Source organism: Heliangelus exortis, chromosome 9 (assembly GCF_036169615.1).
Source record: "Heliangelus exortis chromosome 9, bHelExo1.hap1, whole genome shotgun sequence".
Taxonomy (NCBI): Eukaryota; Metazoa; Chordata; class Aves; order Apodiformes; family Trochilidae; genus Heliangelus; species Heliangelus exortis.
The window spans coordinates 10,565,780-10,589,193 of NC_092430.1; the positions used below are offsets into that span (position 1 = coordinate 10,565,780).

A 23,414-nucleotide genomic window follows, 5' to 3' on the forward strand; every position below is an offset into this window, starting at 1 on the left:
AAGCAAAAGAGGGAGGAGAAAAGGTTTCATCATCGCTCCCAAGAGCAGACTTATAAAAACTTTGTGCTCACGCTGCCTGCCTCACTCGCTGGCTTGGAGGGTTTTCGGCGCCGGACTGTGTGGACTGCTGGGTGGTGGGACAAGCCAAGAGGGACAGGAGCCCACGCGCAGCCCCAGATCTTTGGGGCTCCTTGAGGAAACTTCCACCATGGGAGTTCACCCTGAAAGTAGCAAATCCCCAGTCGATGTCCCCAGAAGCTCCAGCACCTGCTCTCGGAGGATCTTCTGCAACATCAAGGTAAGCAGTGGCGCCTGGGAGGGATGTGGGGATGGCGGGGAGGGAGGAGGATTTTTGGGTAGAGATCAACCCCACCACTCCCCATGGCCCTGGCCCGAGCCCCTCGAAAAAACATTTGCCAAGATGCAAAATTTCAAACTCAGCTTCTGCACGATGTCGCTGAGACCTGTCCCACTCAGCACCCAGAAAGGTCTGTATGGGTTTTGGAATTATGTCCTCCCCGTGCGTGTGGGGTGTCACTGCCCATAGAAGTGGGCAGCTCTCTGTGGGTTGAGGAGCTCAGCCCCCAGTGTCTGGTACATGGCGTGCTGCTGTTTAGGGAATGATTAACCACATCCTGGTGCCAAAAGAAAACACTGCTCGAGAATAAGAATGCTGGCTTGGTTTAAAAACCCCGGGAGAGCAGCAACATTTGGAGTGATAGGGGCGAAACCTCTGTGGGTTGAAGTGGGTTTGGTGGTGGCGGCTGCCCGGTTACTCACCTGCCCTTATTAGCAAGGTAAGAGCCATCAGCTTAAAGCTGCCCCCTGCCCGAACTTTGGGCTCTTGAGCTCAGTGCATGAGAAAACCACCCTGGCCACCTTTTAAACCCTGCTAACCACCCAGTTTTTACACTTGCACCTTTTCTCCCCCCCACCCCCCTCCCCACCCCTCTTGAACAGTTTAGGCCCATTTTTGGATTGGCACCAAGGCTGCTGCTCCTGTCCCCAGGGCATCTGCCTGCCTTCGCCAGGATTCCTCTAGGTGTGTGGGGGAATTTTTGTGCTTCTCTTGGCAGCACCTCCTCATGTCAGCAGCCGGAGGTGCAGTTTTTGGGGAACGATGGCTCCCACGGGCAGAACAGCTTTGCTTGTGTGGGATGGGAAACAGCTGGCAGGGACCCCCTTGTGCTGCTGCTGCCAATCATTCCCGGCGCCAGGGTGAGATTTCCCACTCATTATTAAATTTGTGCATGGTTTGGGGATGATAACAGCCCCACAAGGAAAGATTTGTCAGCTCTTCCTGGCTCAGCATGGTTTTGGGAGTGTGCAGTCATGGTTAGTGTGTTGTGGTCCAGGATGGGTTGCTCAGCTGGCACAGAGGACACCGCTGTCCTCTCCTCTTTGCACTGTGCTTGCTTGGAGTTTGTGTCTGAGCAGTAAACGTGGGCCCCAGCACTTCTGTTGGGATGCCATGGAGATGCTGTGGGCTACCGTGGGGCTGTTCCCAACAGGATGCTCCTCTGAGCACAGTGGGGTGTGCAGCAAGGGTTAGCGAGTGACTGCCACGGCTGGGGACATCATCTCAGTTAATGTCTTTGAGTCCAGTGTCCCCTGAAGGTCCTCATTGCCTGGGCTGGGCTATTCCAGCAGGTGACCTGATGTCCCGTTCTGGCTGCAAGCTCCAGGAAGAAGAGATTGAGAGATTACCCTGAGTAATTTAGGGCTGTTCCTGGGTTAGCCTGACATGTCTCTGGAGGGGCCACATGTATCTACTGCCTCCTCCTCTGGCAGAGATGTGAAAGATGGCCCTAATCCCCTCCAGGCTGCTCCAGGGATGACTGTGGCTCAGCATGAGCGGTCACCCCAAACCAGAGCCCTTCTTCCAGCTAGTGTTCTCCCCTGGAACTCCACATACAAAAATATCCTGGAACAGAAAAAAACCTTGCCAGACTCAATACTTTCTTCAGGATGGCAAACTTATATTGATTTATTTATTAAAAAAAAAAAAAAAACACAAACCCAAATACTGTTAATCCATTTCTGCAGATACAGGAGTCAGGCTGGGTGCTCAGCACCCTGCACACCCCAGGTGGCTTGGACAGAGGCTTCCTCCAGGACCTCCTAGGGGACATTTGGCCCAGTGATATGGGTGTGTCACTTTCCTGGTGGCAGGAGCTCTGCCTGCACCGAGCTCTTTGGGCTAGATAAAAATGTGCTTGCTGACAGCATGCCATGTACCAGATGTGTGAGATGTACCATTGGGAGTCAAGACATCCATCCCTTAGGAGAAAATTCCTTGCTTTTAAGAGCAGATGTGTATAAATTGAGAAGCAGTGACAGCCCCCACCCTTTCCTGACCTGTTCACTCTTCCTGTGCTTGTGTTAAAAATATCTATACATTTAAAAAAAAAAAAAAAAAAAAGACCTGCTGTAGGAAAGCAGGATCCCATGTGCAGTTGTTAATCCTCTCAGCCAACCCCCAGATTGGTTGAAAAATCAAAATGTTGCAGCTGATATTTCTATCTTGGGAAATGTGTTACAAATGGGTTGTCAGAGGGAAAGGTGTACAGTAAGCATCATGGTTTCCAAGGCTTTATAGCTTTTGTTTGTACCAGAAGCCCTTGGTGCTGTGAAGAGTGTGTTACATGAAGTTTTCAGCCAGCACCTAACAGTGTTGGAAGCTGCTGGCATCATCCCACACAGGGAAAGGTGCTATAGGAGGGGTTTCAGTTACTGAAACACAGTGTCCTCATAGGACCAATGATACTTTCTGTCCAGGATATTTCCAGTGCAACCACGTCTCCTCATTGGAGCAGGTTCCAAGTCCCAACAATGAAATTGGGATTTACTTATTAAGACTCAGGTGCCAGGATTTTTCAGAGTGCTTTTTTCAGGCCTGAGGCCAAAAATAACACATTATTTTTTCCATGCAAACCATCTTTCTCCTGCATGTTCTCTGCAGCCCGGAGCTGCTACCTCCCCACATCAGTTCCCACCTTTCTCAGGTGGGTTATTGGCCCTGACCCCATTACGTTACTGTTATGATGTTTTATATATATATATATATATATATTACTTATGTTTAGAGATGGCACTCCATCTTGGGGATTAGCATATTAGCATCAGGGGAGGGAAAGTCCTGGCGAAAAGCATCAGGTTCAGTGGTCCTGCTGAGACTTAAAGGATGGGATGGGGCTGGCTGGCTGGTGTGAAGCCACAGCTGGGGAAGCAGAAGTGTTGGAGCTGGAGCAGGTGGCCCTGGGAGGCAGTGCCCCACGGTTGTGACCAGTGGCTCCTAACTCTGCTCTGGCACAGCAGATTTTTACAGCTGATCTCTGTACCTGGCATTGATGTGGTTGGTGACAGTTCCTTGTTGCAGCCGTGGGAGCAGCTCCTGCTTTTACGTGGGTATTGAGGGCTGTGGCCAGTGCTGCTATGACACCCAAAAGCACCAAGGTGCTTTCCACCCTGATATTTGATGTCACTGCCTGGCTCAGCTGGCAGAGTCTTTGCACCCTGTCTCACAGTTGGAATAAACCTTGTTTTGGAGTGCCCTCTCGGATGTGGTAGGGTCACTTGAACCCCTCCAGAAGTTGGCTGGTTGTCTTGAATCGCTTTGGTAAGAGCAAAGAGAATGCAAAAGGGCTACAGTCTTTGGGGCTTGAGAGGCTGCTGCTGAGCACTGTCTCCTGAAAGGCATTAGAGCATCTTGGTAGTCACACGAGGGTGGTGGAGGTGGGTGAGGCAAGGACAACCCTTGCTTTGAAGTTCACCAGAGCTTCCATGGTTGTGCTTTTGGGGGGGTTCAGTTGTGCTGCTTGGCAAAAAAAAAGAATCATTTCAGTGGAGTTATCTCTTTTGTGATACTTCAATTGATAGTGAATTGTTGTTCAGGCTCCCCAGAAACACGACAGAGAGATGAGCTTTATAAATATCTTCTTCCTTAGCTGAGGTGGAGGTAGGAGGGGGCTTTCACCTTGTGGGCTACCTGGCATGGAAGAGGAGGACAGCAGGGAATTATTGTCACTTATACGTCAGCTGGGGGAGATTTGAAAGCCTTTGGGGTAGATTTAAATCGAGTGTCATAACTGGGGGGGTGGCATGAAGTGTGAAGAAGAGGGGACAGCAGGCTCAGGAGGAGACTGTGGGCTCAGAGTGTGATAAGGCTTTAACATCCCAGGGTAAAGATGCTGAAGGCATGTGAGGCACGATGACCAGGAGTTGGGGACCTCTTCCTGGGGAGTCTGCATGCCTTTTGCAGGACAAACAGCAGCCTTACCTTGGGGTCTGAGGTCCCAACAGCATCAAGGCAAGTCTTTTGTCCACTCCTGGAAAAGGACTAAAGGAATTTGCTGAGGGGAGTGTATTTCAGAAGCCTGGAGATGTACCGGTTGTGCTCTCATATCCTGTCGGAAAAGATTAAGAATTGTTTTCTTATTTGTTAGCAAGAAAAAGAGATACATCAAATTGTTGGCCTAAAGACAGTATGGCTGTAGGTTTGGAGAAGGAAGCACCAAGAGGAGGCAGTGTTGATTAGGACCATTGGTTCAAGCAGGAAAATCAAGGGACATTCCAATAATTGGGCACAGTGGAAGGAGAGGTGGGGAGCTGGGTGAGCATTTGTAGTAAAGAAGAGAGCAGAGTCCTCAGGAAAAGTGAGGTGGGGCGAAGGACCAGCTGTGAGTGGGTTCTTCCAACATTCATCGTGATGGTGCTGACATCAGAAAGAAAAGACTGGGTTTGGCTGGATCTAGCACTGAGTTTGTGTCTGGTTTTGGTGGGATCAGGTGTGAGGAGGGAAAAACCACCTGGCCTTCACCACCAGCAGGATAAGGAACAAGATGGGGAAGAGCCAGATGGTAAAGCAGGTCAGAAAGCTTAATCAAGGTCTGGGAGACATGAAACAAGGTAATTTTATGAGGGGTGAGGTGGTTCAGTGCCCAAACACAACAAACAAGGAGTGGTCAGCCTAGATAAGATTATCACAAAATGGGAGGGTTGCTGATAGGGAGCGCAAGGCATGGCCAAGGCTGTGGGTGTGCAAGGAGAGAGTTTACACATGCTTGTGGGTAAGGGAAAAAGGAAGCCAAGCTGATTTCCTACCTCTTGTTTTCCTGATTTCCTACCTTCAAGGAAATCACAATGGGCTCCTGACATACCTGGGTCTGGATGCCAGAGGATGCCTGGCTGCTCAATCCCCCTGCATTTGTATGTTGCAGAGGGGCAGCAATCCTTCCCAACCCAAGTTCTCCTTCCCTGCACACCTGGATGCTAAGGCAGGGATGTGTTTCCCTGGAGCACTCTCTCAGTGGTTGCTGAGAGAAGGCTTGCAGGGAGCTTGTGAGGGTGTGGGGATACAGGGGGAGGGAGATCCCATGGGAACATTAATTGCAGAAAGAGCAAACATTGTCTTTGCACGTGACAACTGGGGACTGTAAAGCATGGATTACTTGGCAATAGACAAGGCAGCATTGCAGTTAACAATCTGTTAACTATCTGGCTCTGGTTTCCTCACCCTTGTCTTCTTTCCAGGTGCAGTGTGCAGCTGGGTGCAATCTGGACCATTTTACCATGCTTGTAAATAATTTATTCCTTGTATGTACCCTGAATCTACACTCTTTCAGCTTAAAACCACCACCCCTTGTCTTACCACTACAGGCCCTGCTAAAATGTCTGTCCCAATCTTTCTTATATTCCCCCCCTCTAAGTATTGAAGGGTCTCAATAAGGTCTCTCTGGAGCCTTCGCTTCTCCAGGAGTGCACCAGCCACTGTGGACATGCCTGGAATCCCATGGAAAGTGTTGTCCAACCCATTGAGGGCCCAGACCCCTCTCTTCCCTGAAACAGCTGGTTTGTTCACCAAGCATTGCCCTGAGAGGGGGGCAGAGCCCACCAAACCTGGGTGAAGGGAGCAGTGTGCCCAGGAGGGACCTTCCCCTGGGTGTTGGCTTCCCTTTTAAATGAAATTCATCTTACAAAGGAGGCAAATGTTTGTATAAACAGCCTGGAGTCAGGAGGGCTCAGGCACTTCTGGAGGAAATGTGGGAATGACTAAGACAGGATTTTGTTCCTGTGGGTGCATGCCTTTGGCCTCTCCACACTGCTCCCTTTCTGCCCATGGTTGCTGCTTGCCTCCAGCTCCAAAAATACACCAGGCTCTGATAGGAGCCTCTGCTTTGGAGGGTCAGTACTGTGCATTCCTAGGAGTGTCACTGACTCCTTAACCTCCCACCATGTCTTCACTACCATTGGGCCTGCTTTGAGCCATCAAAAATACCCCTTCAGATTAGTTTGGTTTTTCTGCAAAACTTCCTTGTTGGTTAAGTGCTGTGGAAGATGGATTAGATGGCTTGGTGGGTGGCTGGGGCCAGCACAACACATCTGGTGCTCTCTGCATCTGGGAGGGACTGAGTTGGTGCTGGTTTCCATGGACCGACAGGTTACAGGTGGTCAGCATGAACATGTAGGGGAGAGAGGAACAGGGACACAAACCCGTGAGGACCTGCAAGGGGACACTGGGAGAATGGTGCCCTTCATCACCTCCAGGCTCAGATCATCTTCCCAGCCAGGGCATCTTGGCTGGTGCCAAGGGCAGGTGGTGCAAGGGGTCCTTTGGGAAGCCCTCCAAGTGAGTCTCTCCCCCAGCTATTTGCATCAAGAGCCTTCAAGGTTCAGAACATCATTATTTTAGGAAAAGTCCTAAGGCACATCTCTTACCTCTAGGCAGGCGAAATGCATCTGGAAAAGCCAAGCTTCAGCTGCACAAGGCCTGGAGTAAAGGCTGTTTTGCTTTGCTCCCTCTCTCCAGGGTGGCAGCTTCTTCCCCATCATTAAAAAAAAAAAAATCTCTGCCCTTCCCCTCCCATGCATCTGTGCATCCGAGGGCTGAGGCTGCTGTGCAGGATTGAGTCCCCTGGGCATCCCTCCTGCTTTTCCTGCTAACCCTGCTCTCTGGGGTAGAATTGGAAGGACCCCAAAGTCTTTCTCTCTCCTCATTGAGCTGTATGTCTCTCACCTTGCCTTCCCTCATGGCAGACAGCCCCAGCTTGCTTCTAGGCATCTCAGGGGCCACAGCCCCATTTTGTCCATCTTCAGGTTATCACCAATGCTTGAATCTGTCTTGGGCCACCTTCTGCCAGCTCTGCCTTCTCCTGCCTGGTTCCCTGACCACAGCTGGTCCTCTTCATCTCCAGGCCTCCATCCTCTCATGAAAAACACCCAGCGCTCATTCCCTATGGTCCTTCCATGTCTTTTCCTTCACCCCATGCCCCACCAACCCCAGGGTTTCAAGGAGTCAGTCTCCCTCTTCTCTTCTTCCCTCCTGGCCAGCATCCTCTCTCTCCCCAGCACTTCTCATCTCCTTGTCTGCCCTGCGAATAGGCTGACATTTGCTGTGCTAACTTCAGCCTTGGTGATCCACCCTCTCTCCTCCTCATTGGTAAACAGCTTGGCCTCTCCTAGCACCAGCAGAGCTCTCTCTCCAGCTGCTCCACGTTTTAGGCCATCCCAGCCTTCCACTGTTTAGCCAGCACTTCCTCACTCAAATTACTTCAATGGGATCTGGCCAGAGCCCCAGGAACCAAAATTAATGTTCTCTGGCAACAAGATCCCCTCATTGGTTCTCATCCTTGTGGGTGTCACCTCTCTGCTCTAGAGCAGCCCAGCTGGATTAATTATGGGGTGATACCAGGTCAGGAGTGGGGAAGGTGAAGGATCTGGCTGTCACCCACAGGAATGTGTGCTAGGGTGGGTTTATGAATGTAGGAGTTGATAGCTGCAGGGGGAAGAGGTCATTTTGCTTCAAGAGTTTACTTTCAGATGTTTCACTTCCACTTTATCCCTGTCTGGGAGGGTTTCCAACATTACACCCCACGTCATTGATCTGTGGTGTTCTGTCAGGGCAAAGTCCCAGCCTGGGACTTCGTCCTCTCCTGCTTAGCTGCCATGGTGGCAGCTGTCTGCCTGACATTGGCTTGTCTGCTGCCACCCCTTCAAGATATGCCTGGGGAGTTCATGATGTCCCTATGACCCTTCTGCCCAATTTTTTTTTTTTGCCTTGCCCTTTCTTTTCTGTGGTCTCCATGTTGTCTCCTGCCTGCCCTCGCACTTCCAGGGCTCCATGTTCTTCTTCCCATTCATCTCGGTTCTCTTCTCTCTCTCACTGTCTATCAACATCTCTCTTGCTTTTGGATGCCAAGCTCTTTCTTCTGGATGGTGCTAGGCTCCCTCACAGGAGAAGCCTCCCAAGAAGCCACCTTCTCGTGCAAATTCTCCTGCACTTGCTGAACCTGGGCCTGTGTCCACCTCTGCCACCCAAAAAGCCACTCCCACCCACTTGCAGCATTTACATCCACCATGTCAAGTGGACAAATTTTGTTGTTTTGCTTTTTGTTTTGGGGTATTTTTGCTTTTGTTTGTTTGGGTTTTTTTGTTTGTTTGAGGTTTTTTGGTTTTGTTTGTTTGTTTATTTTTCCAGAGAATGGGTCAGGGCTTCTGGGCACTGCCACCATTTCATACAGTTACCAGTACCAAGTATCGTTGCTCTCCTAGCCAAGGACATAAGGAATTTGTCAGCCCTGCAGTACCTTTGATCCCCTATTCATCATCTTGGGCTTCCCACCATTATCTTTGTGGGACACGCTTCCGGTATTCAGCAAATATTTGATTTCCTGCAAATTTAAATAATAAAAAAGACCTTTTCCCTTTCCACACACACCCCTCCCTCCAGCCCACACCCCCCTTCCCCAATTATTTTTAAATACTCTTGGCAATATGTGGACACATTCCATTCCAAGAAAAATAGAGGAAAATGATTCTGACTAAATATAGATCAAAAGACACTTTTGAGTTGCCTCTTGTGTCCCCGGCCCAGAGCACTTCCCTCTCCCAGACCACCCATGCTCTTTCCACCAGACTTCTGCCCTGCCCCATAAACTCTCTGTATGCTGCTCTCTGCCTCCCTTTGCTTAGGGTTCTGGCTCATCTCTCAGCCTGGACCAAAGGAAAAAAATGCCGTTTTTAGAATTCTACAAAAGCTTTCCAGCCGTGAGACTATGTTGTGCGTTTCCCTCTGGGGCTTTTAAAGACCTTTTTTTAACTTTTTTCTTGCAACACCCCTTGGAGCAGGTTCTGTTCATTGGCTTCACAGCTGAGGAAATTCAAGGGGCTGACTGGAAATACTGGATCTCAGGTAGTCCAAAGCAGCACAGCTCAATTTCAGCTGCCACACGGCAGCTCCAGAGTTGACTCTAACATGGCCTCAGGAGCACCTACTGAGTCTCTGCAAAGTCTGTCTCGTTGCTTTATCTTTATATGGCTGCCAATGCAACAGGTCACAAAATCACAGACTGGTTTGAATTCGAAGGGACCTTAAAGACCATCTAATTCCAACACCCCTGTCATGGGCACAGACATTTCCAACTAAACCAGGTTTAGTTGCTCCAAGCCCCATCCAACCTGGCCTTGAACACTGAACTGGGAGGAAGCAACCACAGCTTCTCTGGACAACCTGTTCCTGGGTCCTCTTTGGGCTGGACAGTTGCTCTTGAGGGTTGCATGTGGGCTGCTGCTATGCAAATAGTAATTAGTAAAGCAGAGAAAAGACAGCAGGGCACTAACTGGGATGGAATTGTTGGTTTTGGTTTTTTTTTGCCTGCAGGTGTTTGTGCTGTGCCACGGGCTTCTGCAGCTCTCCCAGCTCCTCTACAGTGCCAACTTCAAGAGCAGCCTCACCACCATTGAGAAGCGCTTTGGGCTCTCCAGCCTCTCTTCAGGTTTCATCTCTAGCTTGCATGAGGTAAATGGGTGAGATGCTTGTGTGGGAGCCCCAAGAAGTGGCCAGAACACAGGGAGGACCTTCCAGAATAGAGTCTCAGGGTCTCAAGTGCTTCCTTGGCCATACCTGTATGTGCTGGATGAAGCATCTGTGGCTGGACACTTGGACACTTCAGCAGACCTTGCTCCTGCTGTACTACATGCTGGGAGGTTGAATGTAGGGTTATGTAATGAGGATGTGTCCTTGGAGAGGGCAGCAGCAAAAAATAGGTTACTTCAGAGGAGACCCCTCTGGGATGCCATGCATCTCCAGCAGAGACATGACTGGGAGACAGGAAACATTCTTACAGATTTTGCAAAGAAGAACATTTTATTAAGAGTAGTATCCACAAACAACAGCTCTGTGAGTGTGTTCCAGTGTAGGTGTCTGTTTTCATGAATTTCTCATTGGCATTAGGAGTGATACCGGACTGAGACATTCCAAGTTTTCTTTAAAAGGAGATCCTGGCCAACAGTCACTCCAAGATCTAGCCCTTTTCTCCAGTGCTCCCAACTCCTGATGGCCCTGTGGCAAAGGGCTGACTTTCACTGGCATCATATTGCTGAGCTGGCTGTGGCTTTTCTCATTACCATTTTCTAATCACTTCACTGGACTGTTTTGAAGGTCGCATTGTCATGAGTTGTGTCATTTCTAGTAGCTCTTCAAGGCCAATCAGGAAAAGACCTGCTGGCAGTGGCTTTCTCTTGATGGCACAAAGAAGTCCTTGGTGGCAGCCCACCTTGCATACAGCTGGTCTTCTGGTGTGGGATCCACCACCAAAATACTGGGCACTGGGAATCCTCCGAGGTCCCTGGGGAAGGAGATGCCCAAGTCTTATCACAACCAGCACATTCATCTGGGGTTAAAAGGAATGATTCAAAGACAACTGAGACCAGTGAAGGAAACCTAGCGTGTAGGGTTGTAGCATTGCTCATCTTGAATTGGCATCATTAAAGCCCTGCGCACTATCCCATCACTCACTGGAGAGACACGTCTGCCACCTGTGTGCTCACCTGCTAGAGAAATTATACTTATGAGCCTTACTGCCTGGAAAAGTAATACCAAAGCAATCATTGGGTCTGTTACTACAAGAATGTAAGGGGAAAGGGTTAGAACAGGACAAATGTCATCCTGCTCAAGAATAACAATTTGCCATCACCAGATACATCTTCATTTCTCTGTTTTATGAGAGATGTTCCTGTGCTTTGCTTGAGCTCTGTGGGAGCTGCTCTGCCTGCCCAGGACCACAGTCTTTTCTCCTTGACGGCTGCAGCAATTCTAAGCAAAAAACCACAGAGAAAAACAAGGGAGGCCGTGTAAACATAAATAAAGAAGTATTTTTAAACATACATTGCAAGGTTAAGACAACGTTTTGTTTCTCCCAGGCTGACAAAACCCATTTAATGGTACTTCTATGGTTTCCATCCACTCTCCTGAGCAAGCTGCATGCTTTCATATCTTTTTAGCTTGAACTTATCTGCCCTTGCAAATGTCCCAGAGTCACAAACATTTGCAATGAGTTGGACTTAGCAACAACATTCTCCCCGTTTTGCTGTGCCCTTCCTAGATTGGCAATGTGGTCCTCATCATCTTCGTCAGCTACTTCGGCAGCCGAATTCACCGCCCGCGGGTGATTGGTGCAGGGGGGCTGCTGCTGGCCCTGGGAGCCTTCCTGGTCACCCTGCCCCACTTCTTATCTGACCCCTATGAATACACCAGGCTGAGTGCCGGTAAGTGCCTCCACCCTTAGTGCCAGAAGCACTCCCACCCCAAAACCATCTCCAGTTGCTCTGGGTTGGGTTACCCCTGCCTTCCCTAAATGAGGGGTAGTATCCAGAAATTTAAATTAAGGCCAGGTCGGATGGGGCCTTGGGCAACCTGGTCTGATGGGAGGTGTCCCTGTCCATGCAGGGGTGTTGATGATCTTTAAGATCCCTTCCAAACCCAACCCTTCCATGACTCTATGAAATGTTGTGTTTGGAGGGAAAGACCTAAAACAAAGATTTGCTATTTTAAGCCTGACTTCGGGCTTCACTATAGGCAAAACTGTAGTTTCACCATCCCTTCTGGATGCAACAGTTGCATATGGCATCCATGTCCCCTCTGCCTCTTCTGGGCATGACCTTTCAGCCATGGATTCTGGTGCCGAGTGCCATGGCCATGGTGAAGTGTCTGAACTCCCAAAGGCTTTGGAGCAAGCAGTCCATGTTTCCGCTTCAGCAGCCAGGATCTCTACTTCCTGCGCTGCCACGATATCTCACCCTCCCACCCACACACAAGGAAATTGCTGCAGGTCTGGGACCCCTGCAATATCCAGTGCACATGGATGTGCCACCCCGTGAATATTTGTAAGGAGGCTTCATGGTCAGTGAGAGAGAATATCCTTCCACATGGATGGAAACATACTTGAAAACTAACTGTCTAGCTACCTTAATATCTCGTATTCTAGGAGGGTCAACAAGGCCAGGTGTTGGGTCCTGCACTTCGGCCACAACAACCTCAGGCAATCCTCCAGGCCTGGGGCAGAGTGGCTGGAAAGCTGTCAGGCAGAAAATGACTTGGAGGTGCTGGTGGCTGAATATGAACCAGCAGTGCTCCCAGGTGGCCAAAAAGGTCACCAGCATCCTGGCTTGTATCAGCTCTAGGGTGCTCAGCAGGACCAGGACAGGGATTGTCCCCCTGGGCTGGGCATGGATGAGGCCACACCTTGAATTCTAGGGTCAGTTCTGGGCCCCTCAGGACCAGGACACTTAGGGGCTGGAGTGTGTCCAGAGAAGGGAAATGGAACACAATGGAAGGGTCTGGAGCACAAGTCTGACCAGGAGCAGCTGAGGGACCTGTGGCTAATAAGAAGGCTTCAAAGCACGGTCTGGATGTGTGTGGAAAGCTCTGCACCTCTACTCCTGGAGAGGCTTTGAGCCCTGTGCATGTCATGTTAGCCCAATCCTCTGGGCTCAGGGGGCCTTGGCTGGGCCATGGTGGCCTTAGGCTTGCTCCCTCAGTTAGGGCCTGACTGTGCCACAGTGTGTCAGGGAGCAAACCCCCAGACAGAGGGACAGCAAGGACAGAGCCACTATCAAGTGCCTTGACAGTCTCAGTGCCCTCCACAGGGTTAGAGATCCTCTGGCTGTGCTCTTCCGTATCAGCTCTGGTAAATCTTCCAACAACTCCGCTGATCTGCAAGCCCAGATCCCTTGAAATGTTATTAAAACTGATGGCCCAGCATGGGCACAGGACATGCCAGCTCTCAGGCAGGACTGGGAAGCCCAATGGTCTGCTGGCTCAAAGCTGCCTCTCTGATACTCAGCCTCGAAGAGCTCTGGAGTTTTTGAGCTTCAGAGGCCAAGTTTTCTGACAGTTTAAGCTTACACATCAGATTATGAACCGGTCAGGATTTGGGACAGGGGCTGCTCTTACTGTGAAGGAAGCAGTTTGGTATCATCCTGCTCCTCTGCTCAGAGCCATCTGTGGCCTGGCTCTTCCAGTCCATGAAGCTCTTCCAGTTCACATGGCAATCTTGAGCAGAGTGAAGACCTCCCCAGGTCCAGATGGTGTAAAGAATTAAGAAAGAGGAGTAAAAAGAAGTAAGAAAAGGAGGCTCCTTCTATCTGGCAACACAACCCTTTTGACAATGCTGTTTTGAATGGATTTTCGTGGTGACCTGCTATTAGGAATGTGCTGCCACACCACCCCAGTGAGGACCCCATATCACCTGACAGAAATTTTGGGGTTTGTTTTGTGTCTTTTTGCTCAGAAATGTAGAAAATCCACAGTGGTTACATTGTGTAGAAAGCTCACAGTTAGTAGGATAATGAGAAAGATGTGGTAGAATGTTGATCCAATTACAAATAATAAAAATACAGAAAAAAAGTAAAAGCCAGGTGGGAAGAGGTACCATGGAAAGACCAGGGCTTCCTCTCTTTGCTGCTTACCACCTTCAGTTTGCATGAAAATGTTTTTCTTTCCATCAGTGAGTAGTTAGACTTTTCCACTGGCTTTCACACCATCTCCAAAGGTTTCTGTTGGCTGGGTCCAGTCTTGCTGCAGCTTTTTCTCCTCTTCTGACAGTTCAAAAGGATCTTTCCAATCTGCAGGATTGGCGCTTTGCTTCCTTCTTCTCTGCTCAGCCTGTCTTGAAAAGTTTGATAAAATCCCACCCTAGCTGTTTGCTGCAGTGCCGTATCCCAAAGGACAGAAAAGATAAGGAGAGTTACTAAATAGAATGAGCAATCCATCTGCAACCTGACCATGTGTGCCTCCCTGCAAATGTGGGATATTCACAGTATTTAGGGGTAGAGGAGGAAGGACACATGCCTGGTGTTGTAACATTCATTCTTCTCTCTTTCAGGCAACAAGAGCCATGCCCAGGCTGACCTCTGCTATGCAGAGAACAAATCTGTTTGCCCAGACACCACCCAGGACCCCCAGAGGGAGGCCAGCAGCATATGGGCCATGATGGTGATCGCTCAGCTGCTGGCTGGAATCGGGACGGTACCCATCCAGCCCTTTGGCATCTCCTATGTAGATGACTTTGCAGAAGCAAACAACTCCCCCCTGTATGTTGGTAAGTGGGACTGTTGCAGCAGGTTGTGTTGTTTCCTCCAGACTTTAGAGGTTCCCACCTGTTAAGAGGTGTTCATGTGGAGGGGAACCTGTGGAGATGGGTTGAGCAGCCTATAGGACTGATATTTTATCTCCTTTTCACACTGTAACATCATTCCTGCCTCAAGTGGGAAGACAGAAGTGAATCATCTGTGATGGATCTGCTGTTCCCCACTCACGCTGGCTCCGTCTGCTTCTGTATTTTCAGCCATCCTCTTTGCCATCGCTCTGTTTGGCCCTGCTTTTGGATACCTGCTGGGATCTGTGGTGCTGCGGCTCTTTGTGGATATCGGAAGAGTTGACATCAGTGAGTACTTCTCAAGTAGTGATGGTCCTCCTAAAAGCATTCTGTGGGTCAGAAGGTCACTCTGAGATGACTGGTAGCAGAAGCCACCCATCCCATGATCCGCAGAACCTGCTTCTCTGGAAAGATCTGACCTGCAATACAATCTCTAGTGCACTTCTCCACTCCATCTGCCTCTGAAGAAGGTTACAGATGGTTTGGAAACCACCACTGATGCAGAGCTCCGGGGACATTCTGATGTCCTATTCATTGTGCTTCACTGGTGGTCGTTGCTGGGGTCTGTCCACTGCCACCATGCCAAGGAAGTAACACTCTACCCCAGTGGTGGAGAGGACCATCCTGGGATGGAGAACACAACCATTGCCCTACAGGTGCTTCAATCTGCCCATTCTCCTCCCCACTGCTTTTCACCACCATCTTCAAAGAGAAGGACCAAGCCAACACCACCACAGGGCTTATTGACTTTATCCCCAGTATCTGTGCTTATTATTTCTGGTAACTTAATCACTAAAGAATTCTTCCCAGCTCCATCCCTAATGTGGCTTTTCCTGTGTTTCCTCAGAGAGAGCAGATCTCTCCTGACATTTTTGTCCGGTGCCTGATAAGAATAATAAATGAACCCTGGGGCAGGAAATGGCAAAAAGCCTTGGCTCACTCCCCACAGGGGCAGACGGATTTAGCCACCTCTCCCTGGTGGCTCCAAGATGAAGTCCAAGCTCTGGAGTGGAGTGCTCCTGTTTGGGGAAGTGGGGCGATTGTTTGGGTGGGGTGTGGGCTCCTCTCCTGCCACACCCTGGCACAGGGCTCCCTCCTGCAGGCTGCTGCTGGGGCCTTTCACAGCCACCATATCCTGGCCCTGGGGAGATGTGGTCCCCATGCCAAGCCAAGTGATCATTCAGCCTCCTGTGAGCATGGCTTGGGCCAGCTGAAGGATGTCTGCACTGGAGATAGAGCAGCTCTCACCTTCTCCTCCTTTTCCAGAGAAGGCGCCCAGAGTTCCATCCACTCGGAAACCAGGCTTGCCAGCAGAGCTCTTCTGCTGGCACAGGTCCTGCTCTTGAGCTCTGAAGCAGAGTCACCAAATCTTGAACAATAGAGAGCAATTTTTTTTTTTTCCAGGAAGTGTCTTTGCCCTTTCCTGGTCCCTTTCCTGGCTCTGCAGGCAGCATGGTCCAAAGCCACCACATGCTCTGGGCAGAGAAGGGTGAAGTCAGGCCCCTGATCTCTGGTTGGCTCAGTAGGAAAGAGCTGAACCTCTGCCACCAGTATTTGATGCTGACCAAACACACCCTACAGCCATTTAGGAGGGTCAGCACAGTTTGGATGGGAGCAGTGGGGCAGGATGCTGGCCAGGGGAAAGGAGGTTGAACATGGCCAGGGCTGGTCATGCCATCAGCACTGGTGGGAACTCCCACCCCCCATCCATATGCTCTTCCACACCAGTGGAGAAACCCTTGGACTGTGCCCACATGAACCTTTTGCACTCCACTTGTTCATATTTACATGGACATTGGGTGCTGAGCCCCTGGCCCACATTGCCCAGAGAAGCTGTGGCTGCCACATCCCTGGAAATGTTGAAGGTCAGGCTGGATGGGGCTTGGAGCAACCTGAACTAGTGGGAGGTGTCCCTGCCTGTCAGGAGGTTGGAACTAGATGATCTCTAAGGTCCCTTCCAACCCAAACCATTCCATGGTTCTATGATTTGCCCCTTTCACCCTTACACTTGCAGGAGCAGAGCTCTTATGGTGGGTACTTGTGTTTTGCAGCTACAGTGACCCTGACTCCAAAGGACCAGCGGTGGATTGGAGCCTGGTGGCTGGGACTGCTGATCTCCTCAGGCTGCCTGGTGCTCACATCCATTCCTTATTTCTTTTTCCCTCGGTACATGTTGAAAGGAGAGGTGAGAGATCTCTGGAGAACCAAAGTATCTTGATGCCAGGGCTGCACTCAGGGAGGGAATACCTGTCTAAAGAGGAGAGAGGTGGGAGGGATCTGGGGGGATGAAGGGAGCCCAGCAACCCTTCTCAGATATGCTTATAGCTTCTAACAAGTGACAAGTCTTCCAAACAAGCTCTGAGCTTCTAATGCGTGAAGGACCAGACTCTTCACTTCCTCACCACTAGCTGGAAAGCCAGAATCACCCCAGTTCAGCAGATCAAAACCAGATGTCATCCTTCCCTCATGTGGCTGCATCTACACCACCTGTTAAGAAGGTTTTGAGAGGATCTTCTTCTCTGAGGCAGGGTGATGGCTGGGTGGCTTCATGGGGTTCCTGCATGCAGTCCTCCTTGGTTTAGTTCTACTAGTTTAGTTTTTAAAAATAGTTGTTTAGTTTTATTTTGAAGTTGTCTAATAATCGATTCTTTAAGGGTCAAAACAAAACCCAAAATATTTCATGGTTATGGCTAGAAGACTCAGCAGACTTGAGTTGATTGGTCTTCAGATTTTATTTTCAGACTTTTAAAAGTATTAATTAAATATTTAAAAAGAGACCTTGCCAGGGCTCAGGAGAGTAAAGCAGTCCCCAGGCAAGACAGGCTTTTGTCTTGCAGCTCTGCTCAAGGGCTATGAGGATTTTTGAGACAATTCACTGGCAGGAGAACTGTCAGGCTTGGCTGAGGGACAAAGGCGTAGGGGACAGACCCTGCTCTTCTTGAGCCTTCTCATCAAAGTCTTCTCTTCTCTCCCTCCCCAGGACCCCAACAGAGAGGCTGGAATGCTCAGGAAGATGGAGAAGGGGATGGCTGAAGAAATCTCCCTGTTGGAATTTATAAAAAGTAAAGAGCATTCAAAGGCAAGGGTGAATGGGGATGTCAAGCCATGCTGTATGGGTGGAGACCACCACACCAGCATGCTCCAGCTGCTGCTGGGAGCCTTTGAGTCTCTCCACCATGTTGTGTGGAGGTGCCAGGGCTGACTTAGGGATCTCAAGGGTTGTAACTTCCCTAGAGATCAGGGGAAGATGGACACAGCCTCCCCCTTGCTATAAGACAGTGGTGCTGAGGTCTGTGAGGCCTGAATTGTTTCTGAAAATTGGTTTGAGGATCTTAAAATAGCACAAGCATGCTGGAAAAGCTATGGCACCCATAGCTGGGTGGTTTAACCCACAGCTCCAGGAGAGCACATGGAGCTGCTGGTGCCACCAGCCACCACTTTGAGAAGATCACTGCATTGCAGCTTACACTGCTTTGTTTATCTGTGGCTGGAATTGGCTTGGGTAAGTATGTCACTGATGAGAGAGAGCAGATTAATGACTTTTCTTTTTTAGCTCTATGATGACTTCTTTCCAGCTAAAGCCTCTCCCTCCTTCCCACTCTATCCATAGCAGTCATATCCTGGAGCTGTCAACTCCCTCTTCTCCTTCTCACTGGGCTTTGATGAATGATGCTGAATGTCCCCAGCATTCTCTGCTGGAAGGGGAAAGCTAGTTAGAGGCCAAATAAACAGAGCTGGTCCTGAGAAGCCTGGAGTCAATCCACCTCTGCCAAAAAGGCCAAGGGGACATGATGTCCCACCAGGAAAATACATGTTGTTCCACCAAGGGCAGGAGCCAGGCCCACGAACAGCTGGCAGGGCTCTCCCGGAACCCCCAGGGCTTGGTCTGTACCACCCAAGGGCATGGGCCCTGCCCCAGAAAAACAAAGGCACATGGGGAGCTGGGAGTTTGGAAAGCATGGGGGTGGCCTCCACCTTGCTTCTCAGGGTGCTTGGGCCATGGTCCTGACAGCTGCCTGGCCAGATTAGGGTGTCTACCCTTCCATTTTCCCATGGCCTTAGACATCTCCTGTATTAGCTGACTGGGAACAGTCTCGGGGTGGAGGGTTTTTTTCACTGTACAAATTGCTGATGTGAGCAGCTAAAATAACAATTTCTCCATAGGATTCCCAAAGATCTTCCTCAAGCTGCTTCTCAACCCCCTCTTCATCCTCCTGGTGCTGGCTCAGTGCAGCTTCTCCTCAGTCATTGCGGGCCTGGCCACATTCCTCAACAAGTTCCTGGAGAAGCAGTATGGTGCCTCCTCCTCCTATGCCAACTTCCTAATAGGTGAGCACAGCCAAGGTGAAAATCAGGTATGGAAAATCAGGAGTAAATATGTGAGCAACAGAGGGTGAAAAACATCCATCAACAGGGAGCTTTCTGGGTGCCCTGGGCTTTTTAATTCCATGGGAGGAAGTCACTGGGACCTCATTTTCAGATGAGACCTAGGGATCACCTCGAGAGGGTTGATGGCTTTCCTGACCTGAAAGGGCAGGTTGTCTTGCAGCGTCTTGGAGACAGACTGCATTTATTCACTGGCTCTTGCGGGCCAGCAAACACTTTCATTGAAAATGCATAGCCCCAGCACAACGGTGAAGCAGGTCTGGATCACTGGGGCAAGCTATTACATCTCAAGCTTGATCTTGAATCTCTCATAGATACCAGCTGCCTTAGGTTTAGGTCTTCTTGGATAATAGTGGGGTCTGGGAGTTCCCCAACCACCACAAAGCCTCGGAGAGCTGCTTGGCAGGCAGAACCCCCAGCTAATGCCTTTGTTCTTCTGCAGGAGCTGTGAACTTGCCAGCAGCAGCACTTGGGATGCTCTTAGGAGGAATCATCATGAAGCGCTTTGCCTTCTCTCTCCGGGCCATCCCCCGGTTTGCTGTGGTGGTGCTCATTTTCTCCATTCTCATCTGCCTGCCCATTTTCTTCATGGGCTGCTCCACAGGACGCGTCAATGGGATCTACCCCCCCAGGTAACACAATCCTTGGGGTTGTTTCTAGATTCTTGGTTTTCCAGCTCTTGACCTGATTACCCATGGAATGGGATAAGTGCAGAAAAAAAGAGGCAGTAGACATCACCACTCTACTGCTTGCTCTTTGATCCCACTGCCTGAAGGAGATTTAAGCTCTGTGTGGCACAGAAAGCCTGGGAAGATGTTTACTCCTGATTTTCCCTACCAGTGGAGCAGGGGAACTGGATTTCTAGGGGAAAATCAATAGTATTAACAGCTGTGTCTTCATCAGACATAGGCACCTCATGCAGTTTTGTTTTTGGTTTTTTTTGCTGGACATCACCTTTCTCCTCACCTGGGTGGAAACTTGGAAACTTCTTGGCTTTTACCATGTCTTTTGAAAATAAAAATGGTATTTAGACTTCATCCCAGACCTGCTGTCAAGCCATAGTGCTCATTTGCCAGAGAACTGCTGGCAAGGAGCTTTTGTACAAATGTTTCCCCTTGCCAGCCATAAGCCCTCCTGTCCCAAGGATACAGTGGAGGGATGAGGGAAACCTCTCCCCATGCTACAGCAACAGTGCAGAAGAGGTAACTGTGGGCTATGTGGATGGTTGAACATGAGCTCTGTCCCATCCCACCATGCCCAAGTGTCAGCATCCCACAGGAGACAGACTGTGCCACTCCAGCAGATGAACTCCCTTAGGTAGTGAGGCAAGATACAGATACCTAGGTTTGTCCTCTTGACTTCCATGCTGTGTCAGGCTTGTTTGGAATCAAGCTCACTTCCAGTTTCTGTCTGAATGGAGTTTCCAGTTTGAGCTGTTCACACATCTGTTTGTGCAGCTTTGGATGGAGCCCAGCGAGGTTTCTCCAGGAATGTGGCTGAGTAGTTTTTCAGCTGGAGGGGGTGGAATGGGGGTGGGTGGGAATAATGTGTGAGTACTTGTTTGCAGACATAACATAATTAGTGCTAAGTTCACTTGCAGAGGTACCTGCAGGGGATCAGGGGCTGGCAGGAGGCCAGCCTGCTGCTGGCAGTGTTCCAGTGCAAATATGAATGGGGAAACTGGTTCACTAATAAAGGGGATTTTTCTTCTTCCTGTCCTTTTTCTTTAATTTTTTTAACATTTTTTTTTCTCCTCCTTTTTTTCTTTTTCTTCTTCTTTCATATTTTTCTTTTTTTTTTTTTTTTTTTTTCTCTTGGCAGTACATTGAGTTCCCAGCTGCAGGTTAAGATGCCAGGTGGGTGCCACTGCTCCGAGCACGTCTTCCACCCAGTGTGTGGAGAAAACAACGTGGAGTACATCTCCCCCTGCTTCGCTGGCTGCACAAACAGCACCACAAATTCTTCCACCCCCAAGCAAGTGGTGAGTAGAATGAGTGAGCTGCAGAGCTCAGGGCACCTGGCTTGCTGGTGATAGTGGAAGCTGCAGGAACCTGAAAAATCTAATGAGGTAGTTGAACTTTTTCAAGGCGCAGATGTCTACCCACAAGAGCTGAAGTCCTGAGAAGGTGTAGTGGAGACTTGCTGTAATGCCCTGAGGGGATGGTGGCACATCCCATTGCTGGATGCTGATGGTCTCATCAGTCTTCTGCAAAGGGATGTGTTCTGGTGCATCATGAAAAACCCTTCTCTTAGCTTTGGGAGTTTTACATTTTGTTGATTTTTTCCAACAGATCTACAAGAACTGTTCTCTGATTCCTGCTGGGAATGGACTGTCCTCTGCCAAGACAGGCTCCTGTCCTGTCAGCTGCTCCCACATGCTCCTACCCTCCATATTCCTCATCTCCTTTGCTGCCCTGGTAGCCTGCCTGTCCCACAACCCCCTTTACATGATGGTTTTACGGTAAGCAATGGGCAGGGGAGATCACAAGGCACTGTAGGAAGTGTGATGTGGTCGGTTCCCTATGCTGACATCAATGGGGCTTCTTAAACATGCAGCCAGGCCAGGATGCTTGGCCAAATACAGAGCTGATGTGTCAGCTCTGACCTCCCATGGCTTCTCCTTTGCAGGGTAGTGAACCAGGATGAGAAGTCATTTGCCATCGGAGTCCAGTTCTTACTAATGAGGCTGTTGGGTGAGTGTCCATCTCCTGATGAGGCTGGGGGAGGCAGGAGGGTGCTTAGAGGCTTTCTTGAGACCTAGGAGGTTTTGAAACTTCTTGGGTACAGCAGGCAAAGCCTTTAGGCAGAGCAGGACAGGCAGTGTGACTCCATCTGCTCTTCTCCAAAGCCTGGCTGCCGGCTCCAGCCATGTTTGGTGCCCTCATCGACTCCTCCTGCATCTACTGGCAGAAGCAGTGCACCCAGCGCCGGTTCTGTGCCTACTACAACAATGACTTCCTCCGCAACAGGTGCCCCTGCCATGTACCCCCCTGTCCTCCCCAGGGCAAGAAGGACCATGGGGATGGTCCCCAGCTCAGCCCAGTGCCAGCTGGAGGTGCCACCTCCAGATGCAGCATCTCACTGCTTGTCTCCTGACAGATACCTGGGGCTGCAGGTGGGCTACAAGGTGCTGGGCACCATCCTCCTCGCCCTCATCAGCTGGAAGGTGAAGAGGAGCAAAGAGTACAATGTGCAGGAGAAAGCAGAGGGGCTGGTGTAGCCTACCCAAGGACTGACTCTGCACCTCACCTTTAACCACTGCCAGTACTTTGTCTTTTTTGGGTTTGTTTTTTCCACCTTAGCAGCTCCAAGCTCCTCTCCTGCAGCCACCACCGTTCTCCTGGTAAGGGACCCTCCATGCCAGCCCCATCCTGGGACCAGCTCCTCCCAGGCTCTCCAGCCACACCTTGCCCTTTTCTCTGGGAAGCGGGCAGCTTCCCAGCAGCTGGAGCAGGAAGCGAGATGGCTGGAGTGCAGCCAGAGAAGTGCCTGCCATGGGCGATGGTCCCCGCTCTGGGATGAGGTATTCAGTTGGGTAATGTCATCCCCACTGGGACAGGAGCAGGAGAGAAGGCTGCCAATTCTGTGAGGCTGTCCTGTGCCCCCCTTGCCTGTACCCCTCACAGAGGTCAGCGTCGACACTGCACATATTTTGTGACAAGTTATCACTAGGGGGTTTATTGCAGAACATTTTTGAGGTTTGTTGCTTTTTTTTTAAATTTTAATATAAAATAAAGGTCACTTTTTCCAGCTGCTGTGCTTTGCTCATCTCCCCCGCCTCACCCCAAAGCTGTCCCAGTCAGCAAGGTAGCGAGGATGCCTGCAGGTTGCATCCTGCTGGGTGCATCACTCACTAGAAAAAGAGAGGGAGGTTTGCACAGGACACCATGTTGGGAGGGAGTGTTGATCTGGCTGAAGGTAGGAAGGCTCTGCCAAGGGACCTGCGCAGGCTGGATTGATGGGATGAGGCCAGCTGTGGGAAGTTCAACAAGGCCAAGTTCTGGGTCTTGTGCTTGAGTCACAACAAATCCCAGCAACAGTGCAGAGTGGCTGTAAATGACCTGGGGGTGTTGGTTGACAGCAGCTGCATATGAGCCAGTGTGTGCCCAGGTGGCCAAGAAGGCCACCAGCATCTTGGCAAGGGTTGGAAGGAAGAATTGCCAATTGTAAATGAAGATCAGGTTCGTAACTATCTGAAGAACCTGGAAGCGTACAAGTCCATGGGACCTGATGGGATACACCCACGGGTACTGAGGGAACTTGCAGATGTGGTCGCCTACCACATCTTGGAGGCATCCTGGTCTCCAAGATGGTAAAGCATGGGTTTGACAGATGGACCACTCAGTGGATTAAGAACTGGCTCAATGGCTGCACCCAAAGAGTGGCTGTCAATGGGTCCATGTCCAAGTGGAGGAAGTGACGAGTGAAGTCTCTCAAGGATCAGTGTTGGGACTGGTCCTGTTTAACGTCTTTGTCGGTGGCACGGACAGTGGCTTTGAGAGTTTGCTGATGACCCCAAGCTGTGTGGTGCAGGTGACATGCTGGGGGGAAGGGATGCCATCCAGAGGGACCTTGACAGGCTGGAGAGGTGTG

General features: G+C 50.2%; 1 protein-coding gene across 1 annotated transcript; it reads left to right on the forward strand.

Annotated features, from left to right (window-relative positions):
- On the forward strand, positions 1 to 22,571 carry SLCO2A1 (solute carrier organic anion transporter family member 2A1). The gene is made up of 14 exons (XM_071752068.1): positions 1 to 298; positions 9,659 to 9,796; positions 11,382 to 11,544; positions 14,163 to 14,378; positions 14,625 to 14,723; positions 16,487 to 16,620; positions 17,416 to 17,497; positions 18,600 to 18,764; positions 19,264 to 19,453; positions 20,643 to 20,802; positions 21,113 to 21,282; positions 21,450 to 21,514; positions 21,670 to 21,790; positions 21,921 to 22,571. The coding sequence occupies exons 1-14, from the start codon at positions 209 to 211 to the stop codon at positions 22,039 to 22,041; spliced, it is 1,914 nt and encodes a 637-aa protein (XP_071608169.1). The 5' UTR covers positions 1 to 208; the 3' UTR covers positions 22,042 to 22,571.
- Positions 22,572 to 23,414: the final 843 nt, after the last annotated feature.